General features: G+C 35.9%; 1 protein-coding gene across 1 annotated transcript in view; it reads left to right on the top strand.

The window, feature by feature from the left end:
• The window catches only part of DNAH7 (dynein axonemal heavy chain 7), a 247,305-nt gene that overhangs the window by 158,880 nt on the left and 61,215 nt on the right, over window positions 1-27,210 (top strand). Inside the window, exons 45-48 of the mRNA XM_079923963.1 lie at window positions 537-717; window positions 3,138-3,323; window positions 8,083-8,246; window positions 18,073-18,227. Of these exons, the coding sequence (XP_079780089.1) occupies window positions 537-717; window positions 3,138-3,323; window positions 8,083-8,246; window positions 18,073-18,227 (686 nt within the window). The remainder of the gene's footprint in view (window positions 1-536; window positions 718-3,137; window positions 3,324-8,082; window positions 8,247-18,072; window positions 18,228-27,210) is intronic.

Here is a 27,210-nt window from a genome sequence, read left to right as displayed (position 1 = left end):
AAGAGTTGGGGAACTGAGGAAGTGGGTGGACACACAGAAAATCATTTTAACTACTTTGAGATGAAAATAAAATAGTTAGATTAACCCATTTAATTATTTAAAATAATAAAAATTTTTTAAAAATGAAAGAGTAAAATGATGTGAATAAAATACCCTTCTTCTCATCATAATTAAGCCTTAACGAATTAGGCTAGTTTCCACAAACACTGCTCTATTTTACATGTATATGCTTATTCTCCTTTTCCAAAATCACCGAAATTGACATTGGTGACAACTGAATATTTTATTTTGGGTAAAAAAATTACTTATTTGAAAACATTATGTGTATCTGATATCTATTTTAATAGTCATGTTTTATGTGCTGAGATCAGATTTGACTGATTCCTAAATGAAATATAAAATATAGAAATCAGTATAGGTTATACATGAAGATGTGTTTTGAGTTATAGTAAGGATATTAGAAAAGTAAATTCAGTGACAGAAAGTACACTAGAATATTAAACACGTATTTAATTTTCCAATTTTACTTTTGGCAGAGTGGCAAAAATAGTAGCTCCCAAAAAGATAAAACTGGCTGCAGCTGAAGGGGAGCTTAAAATTGCCATGGATGGTCTCAGAAAGAAGCAGTCAGTGCTTCGGGAAGTTCAGGACAAGCTGGCCAAGCTTCAGGACACACTCGAACTAAATAAACAAAAGAAGGCTGACTTGGAAAACCAGGTATAGGATACTACAGACAAATATGGGCAAATCCTCAATTATTCTAAATAAAAATGATGTTCATGCTGGCACAAACACAGCAACCCTGTTTTCTTCCTGGTCAGTGGTTGGCAAACAGTGGACCGCAGGCCAAGTCCACCATTGTCAGTTTTTGTACAGCCCACAAGCTAATAATGGTTTTGACATTTTTAAATGATTATATATTAAATGATTATATAAGTACCTATATAATATCCTCATTCTTGCCTCTTGGTCCACAGAGCCTAAAATATTTACCTTCTGGCTCTTTACCCCACAAAAAGAAGAAAATTGTCAGTAAGCTCTGTTGTAGATTACTAGAATATTGAGCTAGATTATTTAAATCATTCTTCATTATAAGTGAGAAAATGGAGAACCAAAATGTTAAGTGACTTAGGCTATATAAGAGTTAATAACTGATTTTCTTTGCTGTACACCTGAAACTAACACAACATTGTTAATCAACTATACTCCAATAAAAATTATTTTTTTAAAAAAAAGAGTGAACGGCAGAGCTGAGATTAGAACTCAATACCCAGAACCATAGTGTGTCCACTGAAAATGTTTTTAAGACTAAAATCATTGCTCTTAGATAGTGATACCATTTGCAAAAATTAATTGCTAGAGTCTGATTATGTTCCAGAAAAAAGTCAAAACATTTTATAACAGTTAACATTTATTGCGTGCTTATATGCAAGGCACTGTTGTTCTGAGAGCAATGTATATTATCTCATTGATTCTCACAAAAGCTTTCTGAGGGAGGTAATCTTTTTGAACCATTTTGTAATAACTGAAGCACAGAAAAGTTAAGCAACTTACTCATGGTCAGTGCAGCTTCTAAGCTGAGATCCAAACCCAGGCAATCTGACTCTAATAGCTATGCTGTTTCTCATTGTACTAGACTGCTTCTTTCTGTAGGATATGTGCACAAATTCTGTATTTGTGCAATATGTAACATGGTGCTAATCTTAAAAATGTGACCAATGATTAGGCATGGGTTCCAAGTGATCAGTTTTAGTTTAAATAATATAACTAAAAAATGGGTATGTGGTTGCTCACTGTAAACATTTTTCAACTGTGTTGTATGTTTGAAATAACTTTTCATAATAAAATGTTGGAAAATTATGGTAATGTAGATTGAATGCATGCATATATGTGCATTAAAAATCTACTTTTGGAAGAGAAATTTTGGCTAAAATATTTTTACTTGGTGGCTTCTGATGGCAACTTTATTATAGTCCAAGACCTGATTCAACATTTTAATACTGTTGAAAGAAGAATGGGTGAAGAAAGAAACTAGGAAGCAAAAGATATTAAAGGAGGGAAAATTAAGAGAGAAAGGTTTTTATTTAGGAAGTATCAAAAATATTACCAATTACATACCTTCTGCTTTTTTTAAACCTATCTTTAGATAAACTGATACAGTATTTTATATCTTTTAATCTAAAAGCATTTACTTAATATAAATATTAATAGCATAAGAAAAAGTATAAGACAAATTCTTATTCCAAAATGATCTAAATGTCTCTGCTTTTATCAATTATTTACTTCCTCTGTTCATGTAAATTATTTCATTTTGAACTTTAAGATAACCTTTACTTAATCTTGTCATCTTCTAAGAATAATGATGCTAAGTCACTTAAAATTAATCAAAATAATTCAGGTATTCTGTTGGAATATTGCTATTGCATGGGTTGAAATAGCTTTTCCCAAAGTTTGCCATATTCATAATTACCCTTCCTCTTTTTTAAAATAACATTGCTTAATTATGTATAATCAAACTTGGTTGACAGTCTTCTGCACAAAGTAGGCTGTCAACTATTGATTGATGTCCTAATTTAAGGTTAATTGCAAGTGTCTGAGTAGGTTGACACAATTTAACAACTTGAAAATTGTGCTTTGTAAGTAAGCATAAATTATTAAAACTTTTAAACATTTAACCTTTAAAATTATCATTAAATCAACCACAAGTTAAATGAGGGGAAAACGTTCATAGAATATTTAAAATAAAATGCATTTAGATTATTAAAATGGAGGGGAAACATCTATATTTGCAAGAGGATGTCCTTTATTACTTAATTAACTTTCAGTGTCTCATACGGTAGCTCATTTCCTTTAATAGAGCTATTCTTTGCATTATATGATAAATATCTGTTACAAATTTCACAAATTATATTAAAGTATACACTTTATTATGAAAAATGTTCTAAAAGGTCATGGACTTGCCGATCTTCATAGTTAGATATTGCACATTTTTCTTTTAGGGCGTTAAAAAAAATTAATTCCAGGCGTGTTTGTAATGTAAAAATTTATCCCTGAGGGTAAAATCTTGCAGAAATTTAAATAATTTTTTAACTTATTCTCCTTGTAGATGTTGATAAAAGTTTACTTTTATTTTTGAGGTTGACCTGTGTAGCAAAAAGCTAGAACGAGCTGAAAAGTTGATCGGAGGCCTTGGGGGTGAGAAAACTCGCTGGAGCCAAACAGCTCTGGAGCTGGGGCAGCTGTACATCAACCTGACAGGGGACATCCTCATTTCCTCAGGGGTCGTCGCTTACCTCGGAGCCTTTACATCTAACTATCGACAGGTAGGGAGTACTCATCGACCTCTAGGGTCTCTTCCTGACCCTCCCATTACAATCAACATTAATCTTGGGGTTTTTTGTTTGTTTGGATTTTTTGGTAAGTACGAGGGAGAAAAATGTTTTCAAGTGATTTCTAGTTGTGTATTTTAATTATTCAATAAATTAGCTTGGTAGCCAAAAAAGTGCTATATCAAATACTCTTCTAATTGTTTTAGAAACAAAAAGATCTACTTTAGAACGTAATGTGAAATGGTAGACTCTAATGATAAAATTTCAGTTCTTAAACAAGTATAAACGTATCAGGATATTTTGGGGAGCTGGGGGGTGTTTAGTCAACTACTCTCTATGAATCTCAATAATAAATCATTTCCAAATGACTTGAGAAACTGATACTTTATGGGAGGAAAAGACGAACCTACCTAAAACCCAATTGATAAGTGGCTTCTTTCCTAAGAAAATAAATACCAGGTTCCCTGCTTCGAATTCCCACCCCTTTGACGGATTCTGCCTCCTTGATCCAACTCCTGACCCCTACTTCTTATCCCAGCTTTTTGTTCCACTGTTCAGTCCCTTTCTCAATGACACCCAGCACATTTTTCAGCTCTCTCTAGGAGTACAACCCAGGACATGGCCCTGTCAAAGCAGGAGGAGAGATTTAGAAAAATTAAAAGGAGAAGAAGGCAGTGAAAATAAAGAGAAGAGAGAAATTTGAAACATTTGCCAATAGCTTCTGGTGTCAACGGAGGAGAGAAAGAGTAAATGAAAACCCACTTCTGTGTGTGGCTTTATCAAGTTTTACAAAGCATTCGCTTTGCCCGTGGTCTCAGTTGAGCTTCACTTGAATTCAGGGCTTTCGCTGAAGTAGGGTTGATTCTTGGTGGCCACTGTTTTGGTTTGCTTGTTTGCTTTTAACCAAACTAGTTTAAAATCCTCACATTGATCATGCTTCTGTCTTTATCTTTTGGTTCTGGTAGCCCTTGTCCTGATGCATGACTTTCGTATTCTTCTTAGCTTTCTGTCTTCATTTGTGTCTGAATGACTGTCTGCAGTTATGGCATTGACATCTTGTAGTTCAGATAATTAACTTTTAACATGACACTATTTACCTAGTCATAGACTTGTTTGCTCGACATTTTCAGAGACTGAGGCTTATGAAGATTAAGAAAACTGCTCAGAACCACACAGCTGGTTAATGACAGAGCAGAAATGAGACTTGTTGTCACCTGAATCCTAATTTAGCCCTCTTGCTACTCTTCTGTGTCAACTTGGAAGGATGGAAGTGGTACCTGCAGAGCCTCCTACACTCCTCTGTTGGTTCCCAACATACCCCCGGGTGTCTGCACTGGCTCCTGTTGAGCATTCCAGTGCCATGCTGGAAGTCACCAGCCAGGGCCACTCCTCCCAGCCCAGCCCTCTCTGACGACTCCTTCCAAAGCACTGCATCTTGCTTGACTCCCCAGTCACCTGCTTCCACCAGAATGGGGGCTGCCAGTTAGACCACTACACAAATGCTTCAAGGAAGCATTGAGGCTTGAACTGAGACCTTGAAATTTATGGACAGAAGCAAAGCAACACTAAACTAGACACAAGCCCCAAGCAAAGCTCGTAACTCCTTCTGTGAACTTCTGTGCACTGTCCCCACCCCTGATTCAGGAGGACACCTTATCCCGTCCCATCTAAGAAGACTTGAAGGCAATTTTATCCCTTCCTTGCTTTACTGTAGCAACCTAGGCTTTTACTTAACTAATCTCTAACGTCATTGTTCCTTCCTTTGAATTCATTCTCTGAATCCTGCTCTGTAATCGTCTCTTTTATCTATTTCTCCTGGGTCAGGGCAGCCGGCAGTTTACGCCCCATCAAGTTTCCCATTCGATTCTAAGCACAAGGGTAATAGTGGCAACTTCAGTGCTCTGCCCAGATCCCCACCTGGTTTCCTGTGCGTTCACGTCCAACAACCAGCACCTGTGGCTTTTTTGGCAGACTTCCCTTGGGTTCTTAGAACTCACTTTGCGCAGTGCTTGGAGAGCTAAAATTGGCTGGGAATTTACTGCCCTCTGAGGCTGGCCTCAGTGAAAGACTGACAGAGGTGAGAGCCTGAAGGTCTGTCTCCCTTCCTCTGGTTGGAACAAATGCAAGGAATGACTTACACCCCCTGTAGGAATAAGGTGTAACCACCTGTGCAGAACTTTGGCTGATCTCTCACCTTTTACTGGCTTTTTCCTGGTCGTTATACTGCTTCTCCTAGTATCCCTTCCTTAATAAATCATTTCAGATAAATCTTCATGTCAGAGTCTGCTACTGGGAAACCCAAGTAAGACAAAAAGGATTTAAAACAATCTTGGTTTTTTCCTAACATCAAAGTCTCTGGATACCAAGAGCCTGCAGTAAGTAGCTAGATCCCCTCCCTCTAAGCTTGAGTCTGAGTAGTTGTCAATTATTCATCAACCCCTTTGTAGAGTTTCTGGCACTCCTCATAATAAAATGTAGAAAATTTCCATTCTCCTAGCATAACTGGGCCCACAGTATTCGATCGTAATGCCCACGCCTATCTCCAAAACAAAATCCTACAAAGCTGTAAGGACATACAAGCCCTGGAGTTGAATTACTTTGAACTTTCTGAGGGACCTTTTCCTACCAATAATCAAAGTCAAACTGCTTTGGTGGCGGTAGTTACTTTCACCAAGATGGCACCCTTAGTGGTCAGTTTTCCGTTTCCACCAACTATCTTACCGCCTGATTACCAGCCAAGATCCTTGGCTTGCATTTTGAGATGCTTGTTCAGAGGCCCTCATGTTCATTTCACTTATGCTCTGCTGCTACACCCTTGCAGATGTATAATTGGCCGCTTAAATTTCTAAGCCAGTTCATCTGTGATAACATACTACACCTGTCAACTATAGATAGCATTCCACAGCAACTATGGCTTTCATTTTCCCTACTTCTTCCCCGTATCACTGGCTACGATGCCCATACCAGCATCAAGCTGTATCTGAGAAAACCTTCAGACCTCCCCACAAAAGTGTTCAACGAAAAATCAAAAACATGCCCATAGGAACTGTGTACTAGGAGCCAGAATCAAACTGGAAATGCTGCCTTCTCCTCCACCCTACATAGCCATGCCATCTGTCCTGGTGCCAACAACCAAAGCAAGTAAAAACCCAGATGATAGTCATTAAGTACACGTGAGTGTGCTGTCTTAACTCAGTTTTGAATCATGGTTAACAACTCTGAATTCCCTTCTGTGGGCAGTTTGCTAAGCCCTCACGCCAACCACTTCCCTTTTCAGGTTCTAATAGTCCTGGGTTACAATAGGCACATATCCAACTTCCAGAGGCCCCCATATACCTAACACCCAAGGACGGCCCCTTCTTCCCGGTGCCTGTGGAACTATTCAAAGGACCCAGTCATCAGGAAGCCCTGGAAACCTAGCTAACTCCAGCCCACTCTGCTTGATGTTTATAAACTGCCCCCTACAGTTCCACCTTGCTGTTACTCTGTGTCCAGGTGCAGCCTCCTGTGTATCAGGAGGCTGTGTATCAATTTCTCTCATTTGGAGCTGTAAGTAACAAAGAGTTCTGCCTCTCATCTATAGGAGTGTCTTTGTGTTATGGCCCACCATCCAAGGAAGCTTTAATCATACCTAAGATCTTATAATTATGAGACAGAAGCCTGGCAGACAATGCCTTAATCAAAATAAAAATGTCATCCATAAATGGACAGTTTGAAATCATGTGCCACTGATGAGATGCAATGAGAAGAACACAGTATCATTTCTGTGATATTCCTGCCAAAGGTGCATAACCTAAATTGACTCATGACAGAATACCACACAGACCCAGCTGTGGGTCATTCTACAGAATAACCGGCTAATCAAGGTCATGAAAATCATCAGCTGTCCCCAAACTGTCATAGCCTTTCATGTGCAAACCGAAGGGAATGTTGGTCCACCCTACTCAGCAGGAACCCGAGGGAGACGGTAGTACCCACCATGCCCTCTCAGCTAGCTCCACTTGGTACACACGGCATCCTCATTTGCCCACGGACTGGTATCAACACCGCATATATCCACCTTCTCCTTGCCACTTTCTAACCTATTTTCTCTCCAGTCATGTCTTTCACTGTTTATGAACCCTTTGATCTATAACCTCAATTTGGACCTTGATTTCTGATTTTCTGAGTGTGAACCTAAGCTTGAAGTATGCTTCTGGTTCCTGAGCATCCTAGCAAACGGTGCCCCGGGTGGGGTATCCAAAACTCCAGTATGTGCCCTGATCCTTATTGGTGCCTAATAACCCTGCTCTGGTCCTTCCCCCAGGACATGTGAGAGCCAGACACAAATGTTTTCTGTGTCCCCTACTGGTTCAAATTGGATTTACTTTTATACCACAATATTGTAGTAAGGTGTGCTGATATTTATAATTTAAAGAAAATGTGTAGAAAAACATGGTGATCTCCATGTATTTTGTCAACAGAAGCTTTGGAATCATAATTGGCAATTATTTTTTCCAGATACAAAGTTCTGATTTCACTAGTAAGTGATCTATCTAAATTTTATCTTAACATTATATATAATTTTCATTTGAATGCATAGTAGAGCTTCTAAATTATGATTTGATTTTGAAAAATACGATGAACACAAATCATTTTTGAGGTAGAGTTTCAACAATGCTTTGTAGACTCAGAGCGTAGTTGAGGAGTTTACAAGGTATCCATTTGGTAACCTCCAACCTCATTTTTATATCTTTCTGTGTATGTCTTAAAGAACCAGACCAAGGAGTGGACAAATTTGTGCAAAGGAAGAGGTATCCCCTGCTCAGATGATTATTCCCTTATGAGTATTCTGGGAGAAGCAGTGACAATTCGAGCCTGGAATATTGCTGGATTACCTTCTGACTCATTTTCTATTGATAACGGGATCATCATAACGTAAGGAAAATATTTCTCACAAATGATCTCTATCAGTCAGTGGATTTATTTATCTGTGTACCTTTTTAACACAGCTAGTAAACTTTTATAGTATTGAAAAATGTATTACTTAACTAATTAGCTAAATTAAATATGGATAATCACTTCCTTCTCCAATTAATGTCAGAGTAGTTGAGCATTGGAGACAGTAGTAAACAAACTAAAAACCCCAGATGACTTTTGCTTAATTTTTAATCAATTTTTAGCAAATAGAGCAAAACCCTGCCATAAGTAAGTGAAGTCCAAATTTTTCATTCCCATAAAACACAGGGTTTTGTTATTATAGGTTAGTGAAACATGCAGGGATAGGTTTGTGTTGGTGATGTCTTATTCCCTGCTGGGTGTGCGACCACCTTAAATGATATGGATACATTTCTGGGTCCTGGGCTGATTGGGGCTTTTAAAAGAGTGGTGCTATTCCTGCAATCTCCTGGTTAGTAGATAAATCCCATGGAGATTGGGCCGGGAGGATACTGGAGGCTCATCCAGCCTTACCTTTCCTCAAGGTGTTGCCTCCTAGAAGCCAAGGACTTCACTCTGTCCTAGTGTGAGGATGATCATTGATTGTGTTATTTTCAAGGTCACATTACTATGGGCCTTCTATCACTGGACCAATCTTTTTGGAGGTTTTAGCATGTTAGAAATAGCACAGGGAAACCATCAGGAAACGTTCAGTTCTGTGTTACATCACTATTTTGAGTAGTTGTTACTTTACTACTGAAAAAGTAATTGATATGATGGTACTTAAAGTAAAAATGGTTGAGGCATGTAAATTTTTAAAAATAGAATTAACCACTATGTGTAAAAACCATATTATTAAATTTTTTGTTTGTAATATTTATGAAAATTATTCTACAAATTAAAATTCTGGTGAACAAATTTCTTTACTGCTCAGCAAATGATCCTGCCATATGGATTTCTATAGCATTTATTTACTGAACTATTCTAAAAGGATTTGAAGCATGTGCAGTTTGAATATAACATAAAACAGGATAAAATCTGATAAGACCACCTAGGGATATTAAAGAGGTAGTTACTATTAGGTACTTGAGACAAGCTAATCCTTGCAGTTGGGTCCTGAATTAAGCTCACAGCTTTGCGATAACCAAGGTAAAAAAGAAAAGCTGTGTCACACAGTTCTCATTTTTCAATCAAGCAAATCATACTCAGAAAAACAAACTTTCCCAGGAACTAAACTTACATTTAATTACTTTGTTGATTTGGAGACGAGATTATCAAGCTTTTCTTTGGTGGACTGAAATTAAGCACTGGGTACTCTTGCTCTGATAATCTACATTAATCCAGAAGAAAAATTATAGAATCTAGATAAGTGATAAATATGTGCATTAGTTTGCAACTAAAACAGATGTTTAAGTACCTTTTAAGAAGTTTAGGATGGCACCTAGTTCGTTTTTTAAACACTTAACAAGTAGGTGGCAAACAGTTTGCGTAGATATTTAATGTGAGAATACACATTGGACATTGACAATATGGGAGGTTTCTGAATGTTTAGAAGTCTATCTTTTGGAAGCCTTATATATTGTTGGTGGGAATGTACATTGGTACAGCCACTATGGAGAGCAGTATGGAGATTCCTCAAAAAAGTAAGAAGAGTACTACCATATGATTCAGCCATTCCACTTCTAGGTATTTATCTGAAGAAAACAAAAACACTAATTAGAAAAGATATGTGCATCCCTATGTTCATCACAGCATTATTTATACTATCCAACAATATGGAAGTAACCCAAATGTCTCTCAACAGATGAAGGGCTAAAGATGTGGTGTATATGTGAGATGAAATACTACTCAGCCATAAAAAAGATGAAATCTTGCCACTCGTAACAACATGGATGGACCTTGAGGGTGTTATGCTAAGTGAAATAAGTCAGATGGAAAAAGACAAATACTGTATGCTTTCGCTCCAATGTGAAATATTAAATAAATAGGTAGATAGATAAATAATAAACAAAACAAAGCAAACATGTAGATACAGAGAGCAGAGTAGTAGTTACCAGAGGGGAGGGGATGGGGGTGTGGGGGGAGGCTGAAATGGGTAAAGGGGATCAAAGATCTGGTAATGAATGGAAACTAAACCTTTGGTGGTGGGCGTGCTGTAGAAGTCAAAATATAATATTGTACAAATAATAATAATTAATGATAATAAAATTTTATTTTAAAAATTTCAATAGAAAAAAAGTCCACCTTTTACTTTTGTCCAGCTGGACCAATTAACTTCAGCTAAAATAATAGTCCAATTTTGTTGTTGTTGTTGTTGTTGCTATTGTTTCCCTCTCAGAAAAAAAAGCTTTGATCTTCCCAAACAATTGTGAATATACTTGGTCATGTCCCACATAGTAGTAGTTATGTCTTTATTGTTTTGATTTGCAATTTATATACTTTTGTTCTACCTAGGAGGACATCTATAATGTATTCCTATAACTCCATTTATCCAGCGGAGGCTGATATACTTCTTATATTCTAGCAAATAAATGTACCCTTTCTTTTGGGTCCAGTCATATTTCAATAATGCTGGAACTGTTGATGAATATTTCTGCTTTTAAGATTCCATATCTTTCAGTGATCTTTTTCAAGACAAACTTCCATTTCAGGAGAGATTGAGGTAGAAAATGGTTTTAATGAGCCATAACCCCTAAATGTTTGCTATTTGTTTGTAAAAGTGTTGAAGCATTAGCAAGAAGTTATGGTAGCAACCTTACTAAGTAGGAAATATTAACATTTTTCATTCTTGGCTTTTTTTCAATGATTTTGGTAATCTTATACTGAGCGGTTTCAGTAAATAGGTTAAGGTGATCATTTTGAAGTATCAAATAAGTATCGTACTTATTTGCTAGTGTGTTCTTCCTTCCCCAGAGATACTTGCTTGATAATGATAATACCTAATATGGAGCACTTACTAAGGACCTGAGCCTGTGCTAAATGCTTTTCACATACTATCTCAGCTGAGGGAAGAGTCAGTAATTTAGGGAACTGGAAGAATATGTAAAATTTGGACAAGTTAGAACATAATTAACTTTTGGAGCTACTGACACTTGATGTTTCCTTAGCTAATCAGAATTTCAAGGGCTAGTGATAACATTAAATGTAATTGGATTCTATCTAAACATTTCACAGGGAAAGTATTGGGATTGTTTAACAACTTGGTAAGTAGATCAGACCTATATCTAATATAACTCTGCTTTTTAAAAATGTTTTAAGTTTTCATTTTTATAGGAGTTAGATAAATCAGGTTTATTTCAGCAACAGTAATAACTGAGAGGAACACCCACCTTTCTTTGTCTGTTTTTATCTAATTGTGTGTGCTCCACTGCTATATATCCAAATTCCATCCTTCCATGCAGACTACAGTGAACATGTATTATCATGTTAGAACTCTGTATTTTTCAAAAATACAGAAGAGCACCAAATATTTATCCTCTCTAGACAATAGCAAAAGAACAAACACTATCAAAACTTGGAGTGCTGGGTGCTATAATAATTCAGTTTCCACTTGAGAAACTATGGGAGCTGTGATCTTCAAAAGCAAACATTGTAGACTGAAGCCACAACATTGTCCTCTTTTTGAATCAAAAAGATGTTATCTTGAGGGTGTTGTTTGAAGAAAATTAATTTGATGCAGTTGTTAACTGGGTATTGAACAGTATCTCTCTTCCAACTTTTTTCTTCTTTTTCAAAATTGTTTTGTCTAGTTTTTACTTCTCAATATAAATTTTAGAATATCCACAGAAGATTCTGCTGAGATTTCGATAAGGACTGCAGAATCTATAGATCAAAATTTGGGAAGAATCGACAACTTAGTAAGTCTTCTAATCCAGGAACACAGTATATCTCTCCATTTATTTAGATCTTCTTTGATCTTTGTTGGAAGATCTTATCTATGAATTCAATTTTAAAATACTTATAGGACATTCAAGTTATCTATTTATTCTCAAGTGAGTTTTGGTAGTTTCTGTCTTTCAAGAAATCGGTCCATTTCAACTAAGTTGCCAAATTTATGGGCATAGGGTTGTTTGTAGCATTCCCTTAACATCCTATTAATGTCTGCAGGGTCTGTGATAATTTTCTTTATCATTCCTTATATTGGTAATTTGTACCTTCTTTGTTTAGCTAGAGTTTGATAAATTTTGTAGATCCTATCTAAGAACAAGCCTTTTATTGCTTTTCTCCTTTTTTATTTTTTTGGTTTTTGTTTTGTTTGGTTGGTTGATTTTCAATTTCATTGATTTCTTATTTAATATTAACTGTTTCTTTTCTTTTGCTTGCTTTTGACCTAAATTGCTCTTCTTTTTCTGATATAAGAGGGAAGCTTAAGTTACTGATTTTAGATTTTTTTTCTTTTCTAATCTATGCATTTTAATGCTATATATTTTCCATTAAGTACTGCTTTAGCTGCATAGCACAAATTTTGATATGGTGTATTTTTACTTTCATTTCCTTTAAAATATTTTCTGGTTTCTCTTGAGACTTTTTCTTTTTTGAACCATAGGTTATTTTAAAAATGTATTGTTTGATTTCCAAATACTTGAGAATTTTTAAGCTTTCTTTTTGTTATTTGTTTTTTAATTTTTAACTTAATTCCATTACGTTCAGAGAGCATACATTATCTGATTCCAGGTGCTTTAAATTTATTACAATTTGTTTTATGGCATAAATATGGTCTATGTGAATGTTCCCTGTGCAATTGACATATTATGGGATGGAGACTTCTTTAAATGCCAGGTTGAGTTGTTTGAGAGTGTTGTTCATATCTTCCATATCGTTGCTAATATTCCATCTACTTGTTTCTTCATTTATATCAGTTTTAGCTTCCTGTATTTTGGAGCTCACTTGTTGGATGCATACGCATTTAAGATTGCCGTGTATTATTGATGAACTGACCCTTTTATCATTATGTATTATCCCTCTTTATCCCTGATAATTTTTCTTGTTCTGCAACCTCCTTTTTTCTGATATTACTATAGTCAGTCCAGCTTTCTTTTGGTTAGTGTTTGCCTGGTATCTTTTACCATCATTTTACTTTTAATATAAATATGTTGTTATATTTGAAGTGGGTACCTTGTGGATAGCATACAGTTTGACCTTGTATTTTTCTAGTCTGATGATCTCTCTCCTTCAATTGGTAAATTTAGACAACTTTATACTTGATATGGTTGATATCATTGAAATTAGATCTGACATTTTATTATTTTTCTGTTTTTACATTTGGTTTTTGTTGCCCTGTTCCTCATTTCTTATTCTTTTAGATTATTTGAATAATCCACCATTTTTAGTATCACACTTTAATTTATCTATTTTTATTTATTTATTTATTTATTTTTGCGGTACGCGGGTCTCTCACTGTTGTGGCCTCTCCCGTTGCGGAGCACAGGCTCCGGACGCGCAGGCTCAGCGGCCATGGCTCACGGGCCCAGCCGCTTCGCCGCATGTGGGATCTTCACGGACCGGGGCACGAACCCGTGTCCCCTGCATCAGCAGGCAGACTCTCAACCACTGCGCCACCAGGGAAGCCCAATTTATCTATTTTTTACTATAATACTTTGGATTATTTTTTAGTACAATTTTTCACAATCTACCTAGAGATAGTTTACCACTTCAGTTAAAATGTAGAAGACTTGTAACCATGCAAGTCCCCTATACCCTCCTCTGATTATATTATCAAAGTCATATATATTATGTCTGCATACATTGAAACTCTGCCCCCCAGACACACAAGGTTAATATTTTGTCTTAGTATTTGTGTATGCTTTAAAGAACTTAAGAGGGAGGAAATAGCCTATTATATTTATCATTTTTTGATCTTCTTTTATTTCTAAAGTTCACTGTGGCATCATTTCCCTTAAGGGTGAAGAACTTTAGCATCTGTTTAGAGCAGATTTGCTGGCAAATAATTTTCTAGTTTCCTTCATTTGAGAATACTTTTTATTTTGCCTTTATTCTTGAAGGATATGTTTGGTGGGCGTAGAATTCTGGGTTGACATTTCTACTCTGTTCTGGCTCCATGATTTCTGATGTAAAATCTGCAGTCTTTTGAATAATTTTCATCCAAATGTAATATATCGTTTTTCTCTGCTGCTTTTTTAAAAATATTTTTTCAAAATATTTTTTCTGGGTTTTCCTGGTGGCGCAGTGGTTAAGAGTCCGCCTGCCAATGCAGGGGACATGGGTTCGTGCCCGGTCCGGGAAGATCCCACATGCCGCGGAGCAGCTGGGCCCGTGAGCCATGGCCGCTGAGCCTGCGTGTCCGAAGCCTGTGCTCCACAACGGGAGAGGCCACAACAGTAAGAGGCCTGCAAAAAAAAAAAAAAAAAAAAAAAAATTGTTTTCTTTGGTTTTCAGCAGTTTGATTATAATGAGGTTGGGTGTAGGTGGGGTTTTTTTGTTTTTTTGGTTTCTCCTTTTTAAGGATTGAATTTTGTGAAGCTGTAAATTTATGTGTTTCACTGAATTTGGGAAAGTTTCAACTATTTTTTCAAATATCTTTTCTACACCAATCTCTTTCTCCTTCTTTCTGGGCCCCAGTGACATGAATGTTAAACCTTTTAATATTTTCTCACAGGTCTTTGAGACGCTGTTCTTTTTTTTTTCCAATCTATTTTTCTCTTTATTATTCAAATTGGATTATTTTTTTCACGGGTCATCAAGTTCACTGATTGTTTCCTCTGTTGTCTCCTTTCTGTTGTTGAGTCCTTACAGTAAAGTTTTAATTTCAGGTATCATATTTTTCAGTTCTAAAATTTTCATTTGGTTCTTGTTAAACTTTCTATTTCTCTGTTGATAACACCTCTCTTTCCATTTATTTCAAAAAATATTCACTGTTACCAAATAAAGAGTTGTTATAATAACTGCTTAAAGGTATTTTTCTAGTAAATCTAACATCTTACTTTTTCTTTAAGAATTAGTCACATTCTGGTTCTTTGTATATCAAGTAATTTTGGACTGAATCCTGTTATAGCACCCTGAGCAGATTATGACACCCCTCAGACTCTATGCACAACAGAGGCCCCTTTTCCCAGCTCTTCTATACAGAGAGATGGATTTTCACTCAGTGTTTTAGGTGACTGAATTACCACTGCTCTGCCATGGTAATATAGTTCTGGCTGGGTTGACCTGGGGGTAGGGACAGAAGAGAGAACAGAGAGATTCCCCCCACCCCCACTCTCTGGCTCACACATGATCATTTTCTCCATCTTCTACTTTGAGTTTTTGCTACCTGTGCCTGCTGCACAGTTCCCCCCATTAGGCCTGTTCTCAGACCAAAGCCAGAAGATAAGGAGAAAACACACATGCGCACACACACAAGAAAGTCACCACCTGCTTACTGGTCATTACTCAAGTTGTAACTTTTTTCCCATTCACTTCTTATTACTTACTTTTTAGAATCTGCAAGTAGTTGATTTTTGTATTTTATCCTAAAGTTTTCATTGTAATCAGTGACAAAGGTAGGCTATAGTGGATTTTACCCAGTTTGGTCAACACCAGAAGTCCTTTCCTCTAATTTTGAGATGGTGTTCTTTGGACCAGTCTTCTCTATGCGGGGATAATCTCTTATAAAATATCCATTTTTAGAATGAGTTAACTTGTATGGTGTTTGTCAGATGTTCTTTCTGCTGTTCCCACTTCAGTGGATCGTCGTATGCAAGCTTTATTTGATCTAGGAAAAGAGGAAAAAGAAGAATCAGCATGGACCCGTCCCTCAAAGAATATACAATTTAGTTGGGTGATGCAGCTAATAAATTATAGAATTACCGTAATAGAATATTATCATTATATGAAAGCACCATAAATATAATATGGATGAATGGCTAAAGAAGTTCAGTGAGAAAAGAGATCAAGACAGGCTTTGTGAACTGCATAGATTTGAATTGAACTTGAAATGTGAGTAGTACTTGAACATGAAAGGATGGGGAAGAAGTGCATTTTGGACAAAGAAACAGCATGAACAGGGGTATTGTGGCTAAAAAATTGTGGAAGCAACAGAAAGAAGAGTGAGTCATTTCAGTTTCTTTAGGAAAGCATAAATGCTGTCTAAAGCTCACATAATCCTCCAACCTTAAAAATATTTCCAAAATGTAACAGAATGAAACTTTTACATATAAGTTTTGTTTCTCATTTCCCTCTTACTCCCTTTAGTTTCTTATGGATATGGTTCCCTTTTTATTAGTCTCATTTCTTCCTAAATATAATTAATATTATAAAATGAATTCTGTCCCCCCACCCCCTACAAAATCATATGTTGAAGATATAACCCACTGTGTGATTATATCTGGAGACAGGGCCTCAAGGAGGTAATTAAGGTTAAATGAGGTCATAAGGGTAGAGCCCTCATCCAGTAGGACTGGTGTCCTTGTAAGAAAAGGAAGAGACACTAGGGATCTGCGTACAGAGCAAAGGCCACTTGAGGGCACAAGAGGGCTGTGTTGTCCGCAAGCCAAGGAGGGAGACCTCTGCCAGCACCTTGATATTGAACTTCCAGCCTCCAGAATTGTTAGAAGACAAATTTCTGCTGTTTGACAGTCTGTGGTGGTTTGTTATGGCAGCCCAAGCTCACTAATACATTATGTAATGCTTATATTGGTGGACGGTGGTTCCTTTCATGTGGGACAAATGATCCGATGAAATACTAAATTTGTGTTGTAATGAGATGGAATTGAATAGATTATCCTGATTCATCCCCAGCTTTTTTTTTTTTTTTTTTTTTTTGCCCCAGTCACCTTTTATTTTCTCCTCCTGTTCTTCTGATGCTCGGCATGAATTTGCTGTGCTCACTTTTGGAAGAGTATGACAGTATCTTTAGGAAACTGGCCAAAATTATGACTTGTGTTTACTGAAACTTCTGAGAGGAAGGAAAAGAACAGTGATCTTAATGCTGATTACATTTCACAGCAGATAGAAAGCTCTGTGGTTGGATACCATGTCGTGATGGCAGATACTGGTTAACTCTTTGTGACCCAACAACTCCCTGGGCAGTAAACTGGGCGCCTTGTGGTGGTTCACTGTTCTTGTTCTTATCCTAAAAGGGAGATGGGAGTGAGAATAAAGGAATAAGTATGAGCTCTCTCATACTGCAAAAACCCTGACTTTCATAGAATATATTTCTGTTCATAAGAAGCTCGCAAACTCTAGGCAAGTAGGTAGTGAACTGCATATGTGACATTAAATATACAGCTATTTGAAACAATTACTGGGTCAACAATTGTGTTAACACTTAAGGATCGATGGCTATTATGAAGATTAGATGATATAAAATTTTGCTTCTCACCGTTATTTTAGACCACTATATCTTTAATGGTCTAGATTTCAAATAGAGATGTGATGTCTCCATCCTTTCTCTTTCCCTCTTGTGGAAATGACAGCAGACAGAAGTTGAGGAAATGAAGTGGCTTGCCCAAGGTCACAGAATTAATTAATGGCAGGGCCTAGTGAAGAATTGGAGTTTCCTGATTTCTAGTACTCTTGATGGTTATCATTGTGACTTAATTAGCAAGAGCAGCAAACATTTTCAAAAATATAATTTAACATTTAGAGAATTGTAATTTTCTAAAGGAGTAAAAGAACTTGTGTTAAGTTTGCCAGATGGCTTTTGTAGTTGCCGTTCTAGTAGCCTTCTCAATTTAAATGTTTCTGCTTCAAGAACACAGTTTCTCAAAACAAGCTAAAAAGTAAAATAATACTATAAAGTTTAAACTGTAAGAAAGTGATGCATGCCTCTTAAATAGCAGAGAGACAGATCATGGCTTGACCAGCATTGTCTTTCTTTCCCTTTCAGGAACGCAAGAAGGTGGCCTCTGATGATAGATCCTCAAGGTCAGGCTAATAAATGGATCAAGAACATGGAAAAAACCAATAGTCTTCACCTAATTAAATTAAGTGACCCTGACTATGCCAGGACTCTGGAAAATTGCATCCAGTTTGGCACCCCTGGTATGTACTTGAATAACAAGCATACATTACAGAATTGCCTGGAGAGGGCACAATTAACCCAAAATGATGTAGGGCTTTTTTTTTTTTTCTTTTGAAGATATTTGTGTCAGACTCATCTTAAATGATTACTTTGTTAATATCTTTCGTTATTTATTGGCAATGAATCAAGTGAGAACTTTAGAGATTATAGTTCTAACAGGTTAGGATGCTTTCTTTGTCTCAAGATTCATTTGGGATACATCTTCTAATTTAGCTGTTTTAATTTTTGTCTGTTGTTTGCCATTCTTTAGTTCTCATTATAGCTCCACTTCTGCAATTAAAAGGGCCACTTGATATGCCAAAAGTATTTTAACACAATATTAGTCCAACTATCTCTTTGTTCTTCTCTCGACTTATCCTACAAAAGTGGCAGAGAAGTGAGTGCACATTTTACGTGGCTATTACCTGCCATTTACAATGGAGAGATTAAGAACATGATGAGAATTTTTCAGTGAAGCTCTATGCACAGGTCACATTTGTCAAAACAAAAACCAAAATGCTTATGATTTAAGTATGTTGGGCTTATTAGTCACATTTTAAATTCATGTTACCTATCAAATTTTGACTATTTACTTAACCAAGTAAATTGCCAACATTATGAAAGGACAATATATTTAGCCCCAGGACAAGTTTGGCAAATCCCAGTTGCTAATAGAATGAGTGTTACATGGAAGAATCAAAAGAGATATACCAAATAGACTTACAGACAGTTTATTTTTGCATATTAATAATGAGTTAGCCTTTAAAATATTAATTACAATTTTAGGCTTGGTTTGGGTGAGCATGAAATGAAAAAAACTATGTCTACCTACAAAATGTTGTGTTTATATATATGGACACACAGACACACAAATAGTATTTCATTCATCCAACTGGTGTTCTTGGAGTATAGTATAATGATATGGAGTTACCAAAAAAAGGGACAAACTGCTCTCTACTATCAAATATCTTGCTTGTTAAATGGGCAGGATCAGACAATATATGTAACTGTTATAAAAATAGAACTAACCCTTCTTAGGACCACTGTGCACTTCTGGAATCAGAGTACCTGCCTCTGTTACTTAGTACTTGGTTGCAGTGACCTTTCTGAGACTCTGTTTCCCCATTTATACTTTGACCATATAGTGTGAGGAAGAAATGAGTTACTGTAATTTGGGTACTTATGACAGTGTCTGATAAGCTCAATTTATATTTTTTGTTTGGGGATTTACTGTGTGGTTTATGTATATTATCTCTTTTTTATTATCTCTTAATTATATTAGAATCATACATAATTATTTTGTATAATAAGAAAGACACAGATGTGAGCTATGAATATTTAGAGCAATCAGGGAAGATTTTTCTTTTAATTTTTATTGACATATAGTTGATTTACAATGTTGTGTTAGTGTCAGGTGTACAGCAAAGTGAATCAGTTATACATATATATATACATCCATTCTTTTTTTGATTCTCTTCCCATATAGGTTATTACAGAATATTGAGTAGAGTTCCCTGTGCTACAGTTAGTTATCTCTTTTATATATAGTAGTGTGTATATATTAATCCCAATCTCCAAATTTATCACTTCCCCTCACATTTCCCCTTTGGTAACCAGAAGGTTGTTTTGTATGTCTGTGAGTCTGTTTCTGTTTTGTAAAAAAGTTCATTTGTATCATATTTTGTTAGATTACATGTATAAGTGATATGATATTTGTCTTTGTCTGACTTACTTCACTTAATATGATAATCTCTAGGTATCCATATTGCTGCAAATGGCATTATTTCATTCTTTTTTATGGCTGAGTAATATTCTATTTTATATATGTACCACATCATCTTTATCTCTTCCTCTGTTGATAGACATTTAGGTCGCTTCCATGTCTTGGCTATTATAAATAGTGCTGCAATGAACATTGGGGTGCATATACCTTTTCGAAACATGGTTTTTCCAGATATATGCCCAGGAGTGGGATTGCTGTTGGTATGGTAGTTCTATATTTAGTTTTTTAAGGAACCTCCATACTGTTCTATGTAAGGGAAAATTTCTTGAAGGGATTGGCACCTTAAATACTTCAATTAAAATTACTTAACTTAAATATTCAAAGAATTTCCTTGACACAGTAAAAACAAGTAATAATTGAGCATCTACCATGTGCTTGACATTTTGAAGATCTGTGTGATCACAGTCACATATATTGATGTTAGTACTGCATCATTTTAGAGAGGAAAGGGCCATACAATCTGTCCAGTGTTTTTCAAACTATGGGTCACAACTGTGGGAGAGAGAACCCACATAATGGGTCATGACCAGCGTTTTTAAATGAAACGCAGTGGAATAGAACATATAAAGCTGCATAGCATGGAGTAAAGGTAAGCATTACTTCATGAAATTTTAGAAGTTTTATGCATATGTGTGTAGTTGATAAAGATTTAAAATGTATTTCTTACTTGGAGTTGTGGCCATAAAAATCTGAAATCCAATAGTAATTCTAATAACCACTACATTTTATTAATAAGGTAGGGTGACAGAGAATGTTAGTTACGTGGCTTAACTAAGACTGTATCTCTAGTTAAGGGGAGTCTTAAAACTAGTCCCCAAGTCTTCTGCCTTTGTTCATTGTTTACTGTGTCACTCACAGTTGCTTTAACCTACTTTTTGGAATGAAATAACTTTAAAAATGGATAATGATAATTCACAATGCCTTCTAACATTAATCATCAGAGAGAAGTGAAAAGTTTTAAATCTATGATAGAGAGAGAAACAGATGGCAGATTTTGTAACTATTTTTATATTTAATCTTCAAGTAAAAGGATCAGCTACTGTTACAGTTTTAAAACATAAGCAGTTAAAGACTCTTCCATTTAAGAAGTTCTCCTTAGATTTTGACTTATTCCAGGACAGTGGCTTCTGATCTCTCATCCCTCGCAGGCAGCCTGGGTAGAGAAGGCAGAGGTTTTGGCTTCACCCACCTGCCTCGGGTTCAACCAGAGCAGGCCTCCCTTTTTTTGTTGTTTATATTGAGTTTAAAGATAAAATCCTCTGTGAAAAAAGTATCCTGCTGCTTAAAAAAAAATGTTTGAAAGCCAATGTTCTAGAAAACAGAGGTACATCTGTATTAGCTACACCAGTGGATAAGGTGGGCATAGGATGTTTTTCATGTTAATATTGCTGATAAGGCAATTTGTTCACACCTCAATAAAACTGGAAGAATACAAGAATATTTTTTAAATTTTGAAAAAGAAATCAGCTTGTACAGAGGAGCTTTTAATGGCTTTCCATTAACTCCATGAAAAAAAACTCTTTGCATTTAGAGCAAAACCCAGCATTATCTGAGCCTTCCTTATTTTTATCTTATCTCCTAGCACTTTCTTTTTTTCCGCCCTTGCATGTAACGTATCAGGGAGGCGAAACTACTTCTAGCTCAATGTTTCTTTCATTTGCTCATTTCTTTGTTCATTATTCATTCACGTAACAAATATTTATTTTGCAACTAGCATGTGCCACTGAAAACAGAGCACGCGCAGACAGACTTGATCTCTGCTGTCTTGGAGCTTATTGGTTTAAAGAGCAAGACAGAGATTACACGTGGGGTGAGGATTAGATGGGAGTACAGGATACACGGGGGCAGGCAGTACATATAACAACATGGGGTTGTTTCTCATCTCTTAGCTTTCGTCTGTGCTCTTCCATCCATTTGGTGAATTACTTTAAATTTCACCCTTTAAGATGAGGCTCAAACACCTTTTTCTGTGACATCTCTCTTAACCTCTCCGATGAACTGCCAGCACTGAAGCTTGTACAGGTTTCTATGGTTTTTACAGATTTCTATTGTGTACATAAATGTTTCTCAACTCCAGCTCTTTGAGGGTACCCAGTAATTGATTAATCTACTTTGAATACAATATGCTGCACAGCTGAACATACTATGCAGATTTTTTCCTATTAATCTGAAGTCTAACATAGGATAATGTAGATAATTCATAATTAAAAAACTGATATCAGTTAATGTCCTAAATGCAAAAGAAATATGAAAAGAATACTTGTTTCTCTTTGTTGCTAAGAACAACTGCTTTGAGCAAGATGATCTGCCTTACTCAAAGGCATTAGCAGCCATGTGTTTGGATTCCCAGTCTTGGCTTCCCACAAGGTTTGCAAATACTGTGATGGGCTGGCTTTTGGGAATGAGAAAGGAGGTTTTTACATAAACCAGCATACTGTTAACTTTGATGATAGAAATATGAAGAGAAGGCTGTCTCATAAATTTTCTCCTGTATTTTAACATGAAACATACTTTGATTTAATTAAAAGTAAAAGAAATCAAAAGTAGGGTCAATAAATTAAGGAGAGCATTCTGGGTAATTCATGTATATATGGATTTTGGGTTTTTTTGTTTTTGCTTTTTTCTGTTTTCAAGCTTAGAATACTTTTGCTTTTCCAGTAAGGCTTATAATACAGTAAATACTCAATGCTGAGAACATATTTCTTTGAAATCTGGATGCTATAGAAATCTTTCCTAACAGGCTTAAGACTTTATTCTACTGGTGAGGAAATAAATTTTCACTTTTAGGGAAAAGAATCAAGTCTGTAATACTTAAGTTTTATAGTGTATATTTTAGCTTTGAGAAAAGACATTTATACATATTAATGTAGACATTCTTAATTCGTTGTGAAACTAAAACAATTTAGGGAGAATAAGGGATGAAATTGTATATCATTTTTTAGTAAAGAATAATTTAAATATTAGATTTTATGCAGAAATTGTTAATAAAAGTTGAGGCAATTAAACAAAACTTATATAATATTTCATAAACAGAATTTCAGTCCATAACACTAGCAAATTAATAGATTTTAAAAGTCTGATCATGTAAAAATAAAAATGAGAAATTGATATCTATTATCACTATTATTGTTTAACATTATTAGGAAAGTTCTTTTCAATGAGGGTGCTATAATATTTGTAAAGAGGAAACAATATTATCATACTTGTAGATAATATATTTCATCTAGAAAACCAAAAAGAATTAACTGAAAAGCTATCTAAAACAAAAACTTAGAATGACTTTAACAATGCATAGTGAAAAAAATGAGAAAATTTCACACACACAAAAAAGACTTGAGTAAGACATCATTTTTTCACTGATAGGAAAACTAAATGTTGTGAAGATATCAACACTTTCAGAAATAAACGTTTTAGAAATAATACTAGTTATTACTTCTAAAGTTAGCCTAGAAGAAAGTACAGAGGCAATAAAAATTCACAAGAAGAGTAAATTTGGAATTAACTGTTCTGGAATAAACTCTAATATTGATACGTGTAAGCCTTTAATGCATTAGAAGGTAAGCGTTATAAAACAATGGAAAATGATAGTTCATTCAGCAAATGGTGCTGCAAAAATTGGTTTTGTGAAAAAACATATCAAGTCATAGTCTCATCTTACATCAAAATGTGCTCCAGATGAATTAAAGAGTTAAATATGAAAGAAAAAAAGAGGAGACATAAATGCTAAAAGAAAACATAGGGGAATAAGTTGTCTTTGATGGGAAAGAACTTTCTAAGAAAATACACAATGGAAAAAGATACAAAAGGAAAAGAATAATAGATTTGACTCTACAAATTTATAATTTAATCCAAGAAACATTATATAAAAGAAACTTAAGAGAGAATATCAACAATATTAAAAAAATACAAATAAAGTTTAAAAAACTAGCACATTGTGACAGTTGGTGCCCAGTGTTCCCTAATAACTGTTCTCATCTCCTTACTATTAGCACCCCCTGTGTTTACCTGGGCACATTGAATTCAGAGTAAAGGAATACATTTCCTAACTTCTGTCATCATGTGACTGTGGTCTGGCCATCAAGATGTAAGTGGAAGTGCCATTTGTGATCCCCAGAAAGTATCCCTAAAGGATACTTCTTCCTTTTCTGTTTCTTCTTTTTTTTTCTGATGGCTGCAATGTGCATGTTCTCTGAAAGGCTCTTTTGGCCAAAGAGGTAAAGCTGTATGCCAAAAATGGTGAAGCAGCAAGATGGCAGGAACTTGGATCTCTGACAGTTTAGACACACTGTCCTTCCAGTCTTGGACAGATTACCTCAGGCTCCTCTTTACATGAGATATAAATTCCTTCTTGTTTGTGTCACTGTTATTTGGGGTTTTTTAATCACTTGCCGCTGAACCTAATGGTGAAAACATGCCCCACGATAGGAAAATGGGCAAATATTTTAGCATACAGTTTCTAGAAGAAAAAGTATAATTAGCCAAAGAGCACCTAAAACATCAAGCCCAAAATACAGATTTTAACAATATTTTTTACCTATCAAATTGTAAAAGTCATGAATATAACATTTAATGCTGGCAGTATCACACAGTGGTTAAGAGAGCTGTGTAAGGAGCCAGATTGCTTAGTTCGAGTTCCTGCTTTGTCATTCACGAGATGATTTAACTGAAAATTTTACTACAGTCGCCTTGCTTCAGTTTCCTCATCTGTAAAACTGGGGTAATAATATTTGATAGATTTTTTAAATTAATTAATTTATTCTTTTATTTTTGGCTGTGTTGGGTCTTCGTTGCTACGTGCGGACTTTCACTAATTGCGGAGAGCAGGGGCTACTCTTCATTGCTGTGCACAGGCTTCTCACTACAGAGGCTTCTCCTGTTGCAGAGCACGGGCTCTAGGTGCGCGGGCTTCAGTAGTTATGGCATGTGGGCTCAGTAGCTGTGGCACACGGGCTCTAGAGCGCAGGCTCAGTAGTTGTGGCGCACGGGCTTAGTTGCTTCGCTACATGTGGGATCTTCTCAGACCAGGGCTCAATCCCATGTCCCCTGCATTGGCAGGTGGATTCTTAACCACTGCACCACCAGGGAAGTCCCCTGATGCTTTTTAAAGTTGTGAGGATAATGACAAAATAAAATGCCAACATGACGCCTAGTGTTCGTAAGTACAGTGATATTATATAAAAACAGGTTTAAAAACAGCAGAGTGAGTGCTTATTGCAACTCTGAAACCTCTACAGCCTTTCGGGAAAGTAATTTGGCAATATAAAAAAACCTTTAAAATGTTTGTAACTGTTGACCATTAATTGCACTTCTAGGACTCCAGCCTGGTTAAGTGATCAGAGATGAACACAGGGGTTTATTCAAAAAGATGTTCACTGCAGTATTAACAGTTGGAAAAATGGGAACAATCTAAATAATAGATTAATGTATTTAATATACTATGATGCACTCATATTATTTACCCATGAAAAATAATCATTTTATTCAAGCAGAAAATTATAATGAATTTAAAAATCATCTGACATACCTGTTTTTGTTAAAGTCTCAGCAGTGAAGGAAATTGACAAGACAATTTTAGGACTTTATTTAGCCAGGAGTAACCTGTGGGAAGAAGTGCTGCAACAGAGATCCAAATACCTGTCATCCCAATGCCCTGAGCTGCTGATTTCCCATCCAGAGGGCACATCCCGTCCCTTGAGGGACTCCTACAAAATGCCATGATTCGAGTTTGGCTATGGTAGCACCCCAAACACCAAAATGTAAGACTTCAATTTGGCAAATGTATCAAATACCTTAGCAATGTCACTGGTCTTTGATCTGGGATTCCCTTTCTAGAATGCTATCATAAGAAAATACTGTATAACACAAAGATTTTGTAGACAGTGCTACCTATAATCTTGAGAACAGGAAACAATCCAAATATCTAATAATGGAGTATTGGTTAAAAATGAGAGAACATTAATATTATAGACTATTATGCAGTAATTAAAAGCATGTTTATTGTTTTTTTTTAGTAACATGGGAAAATATTTATGCTATAATGTCAAACAAAATAATTAGGATATGAAATTAGATATATTGTTTAGTCTCAACTGTGTATAGAAAAAGATAAATAAAAAATACTGGGCTTCCCGGGTGGCGCAGTGGTTGAGAGTCCGCCAGCTGACGCAGGGGACACGGGTTCATGCCCTGGTCCGGGAAGATCCCACATGCCGCGGAGCGGCTAGGCCCGTGAGCCATGGCCGCTGAGTCTGCGCATCCGGAGCCTGAGCTCCACAACGGGAGAGGCCACAACAGTGAGAGGCCCGTGTACTGCAAAAAAAATAATAAAAAATACTGAAAAGAAAGATATTTAAATTCATATGTAGTTTTATGTCATTTTTCTATCAAGTTATATATACTATGAATAAATTATGTAAAATATTTTGGGGAGGGAAAGATTAAGAAAATATGACTAGAGGTTGTTTTTCAGTTTCATCTGTTGAAAGTGAGGCATATCAAAAATTTTGAGAGTTTGAGCAAAAATCCATTTAAACCAGGCGGTGCCAAACCAAAAGTGATAAGGAGCGTCCCTCCGACAGGAGCTGGGGAAAGATGTATACTGTACAGAAAAAGTAAGGAAGCAAAGAAAGGAAACTATTTGACTACAGTTTAAAGCCTGTTTGGCTGCTTGTGATTGGTTGTCCTTCGAGTTTTGATTTCATAATCTTGAGGCATTTACAGGCTTAAATTTTGGTTTACTTATGTAAGCTACCACACCTTACAGCTGTCTCAGTCTAATGGCCTCCTTGTTTAATTAATTCAACACTTCTTTATTTTTTCTCTATATTTTCCACATGTTCTACAGTAAGTGTGAGTTACTTTTGTAATTAAAAAATATAATAACCGTTTAAATAACTACAACTAGAAATGCTTTTTCTCTGGTGTCTTATACCTCACTGCCATCATACTTAGGCATATAGTGAATCCCAGAGCCGGGAGCGGGGGAGTCCTGAGTAGCACTCTGACTAAGACTATGGAAGCAGGCAGGATGACCAGATAGCCCCACCAATGAAGCCCTTTCCACATACATCCATTTATTTTTATGGCATCATTTCTTTTTAAAATTATTTCTTTTGGCAATTACCCATTTTATTTTATTTATTTATTTTTAAAATTTATTTTATTGAAGTATGGTTGATTTA

Source organism: Stenella coeruleoalba, assembly GCF_951394435.1.
Source record: "Stenella coeruleoalba genome assembly, chromosome: 6".
Taxonomy (NCBI): domain Eukaryota; kingdom Metazoa; phylum Chordata; class Mammalia; order Artiodactyla; family Delphinidae; genus Stenella; species Stenella coeruleoalba.
The sequence above is the reverse complement of the archived record's forward strand: the minus strand, read 5'-3'. Positions and strand labels throughout refer to the sequence as shown.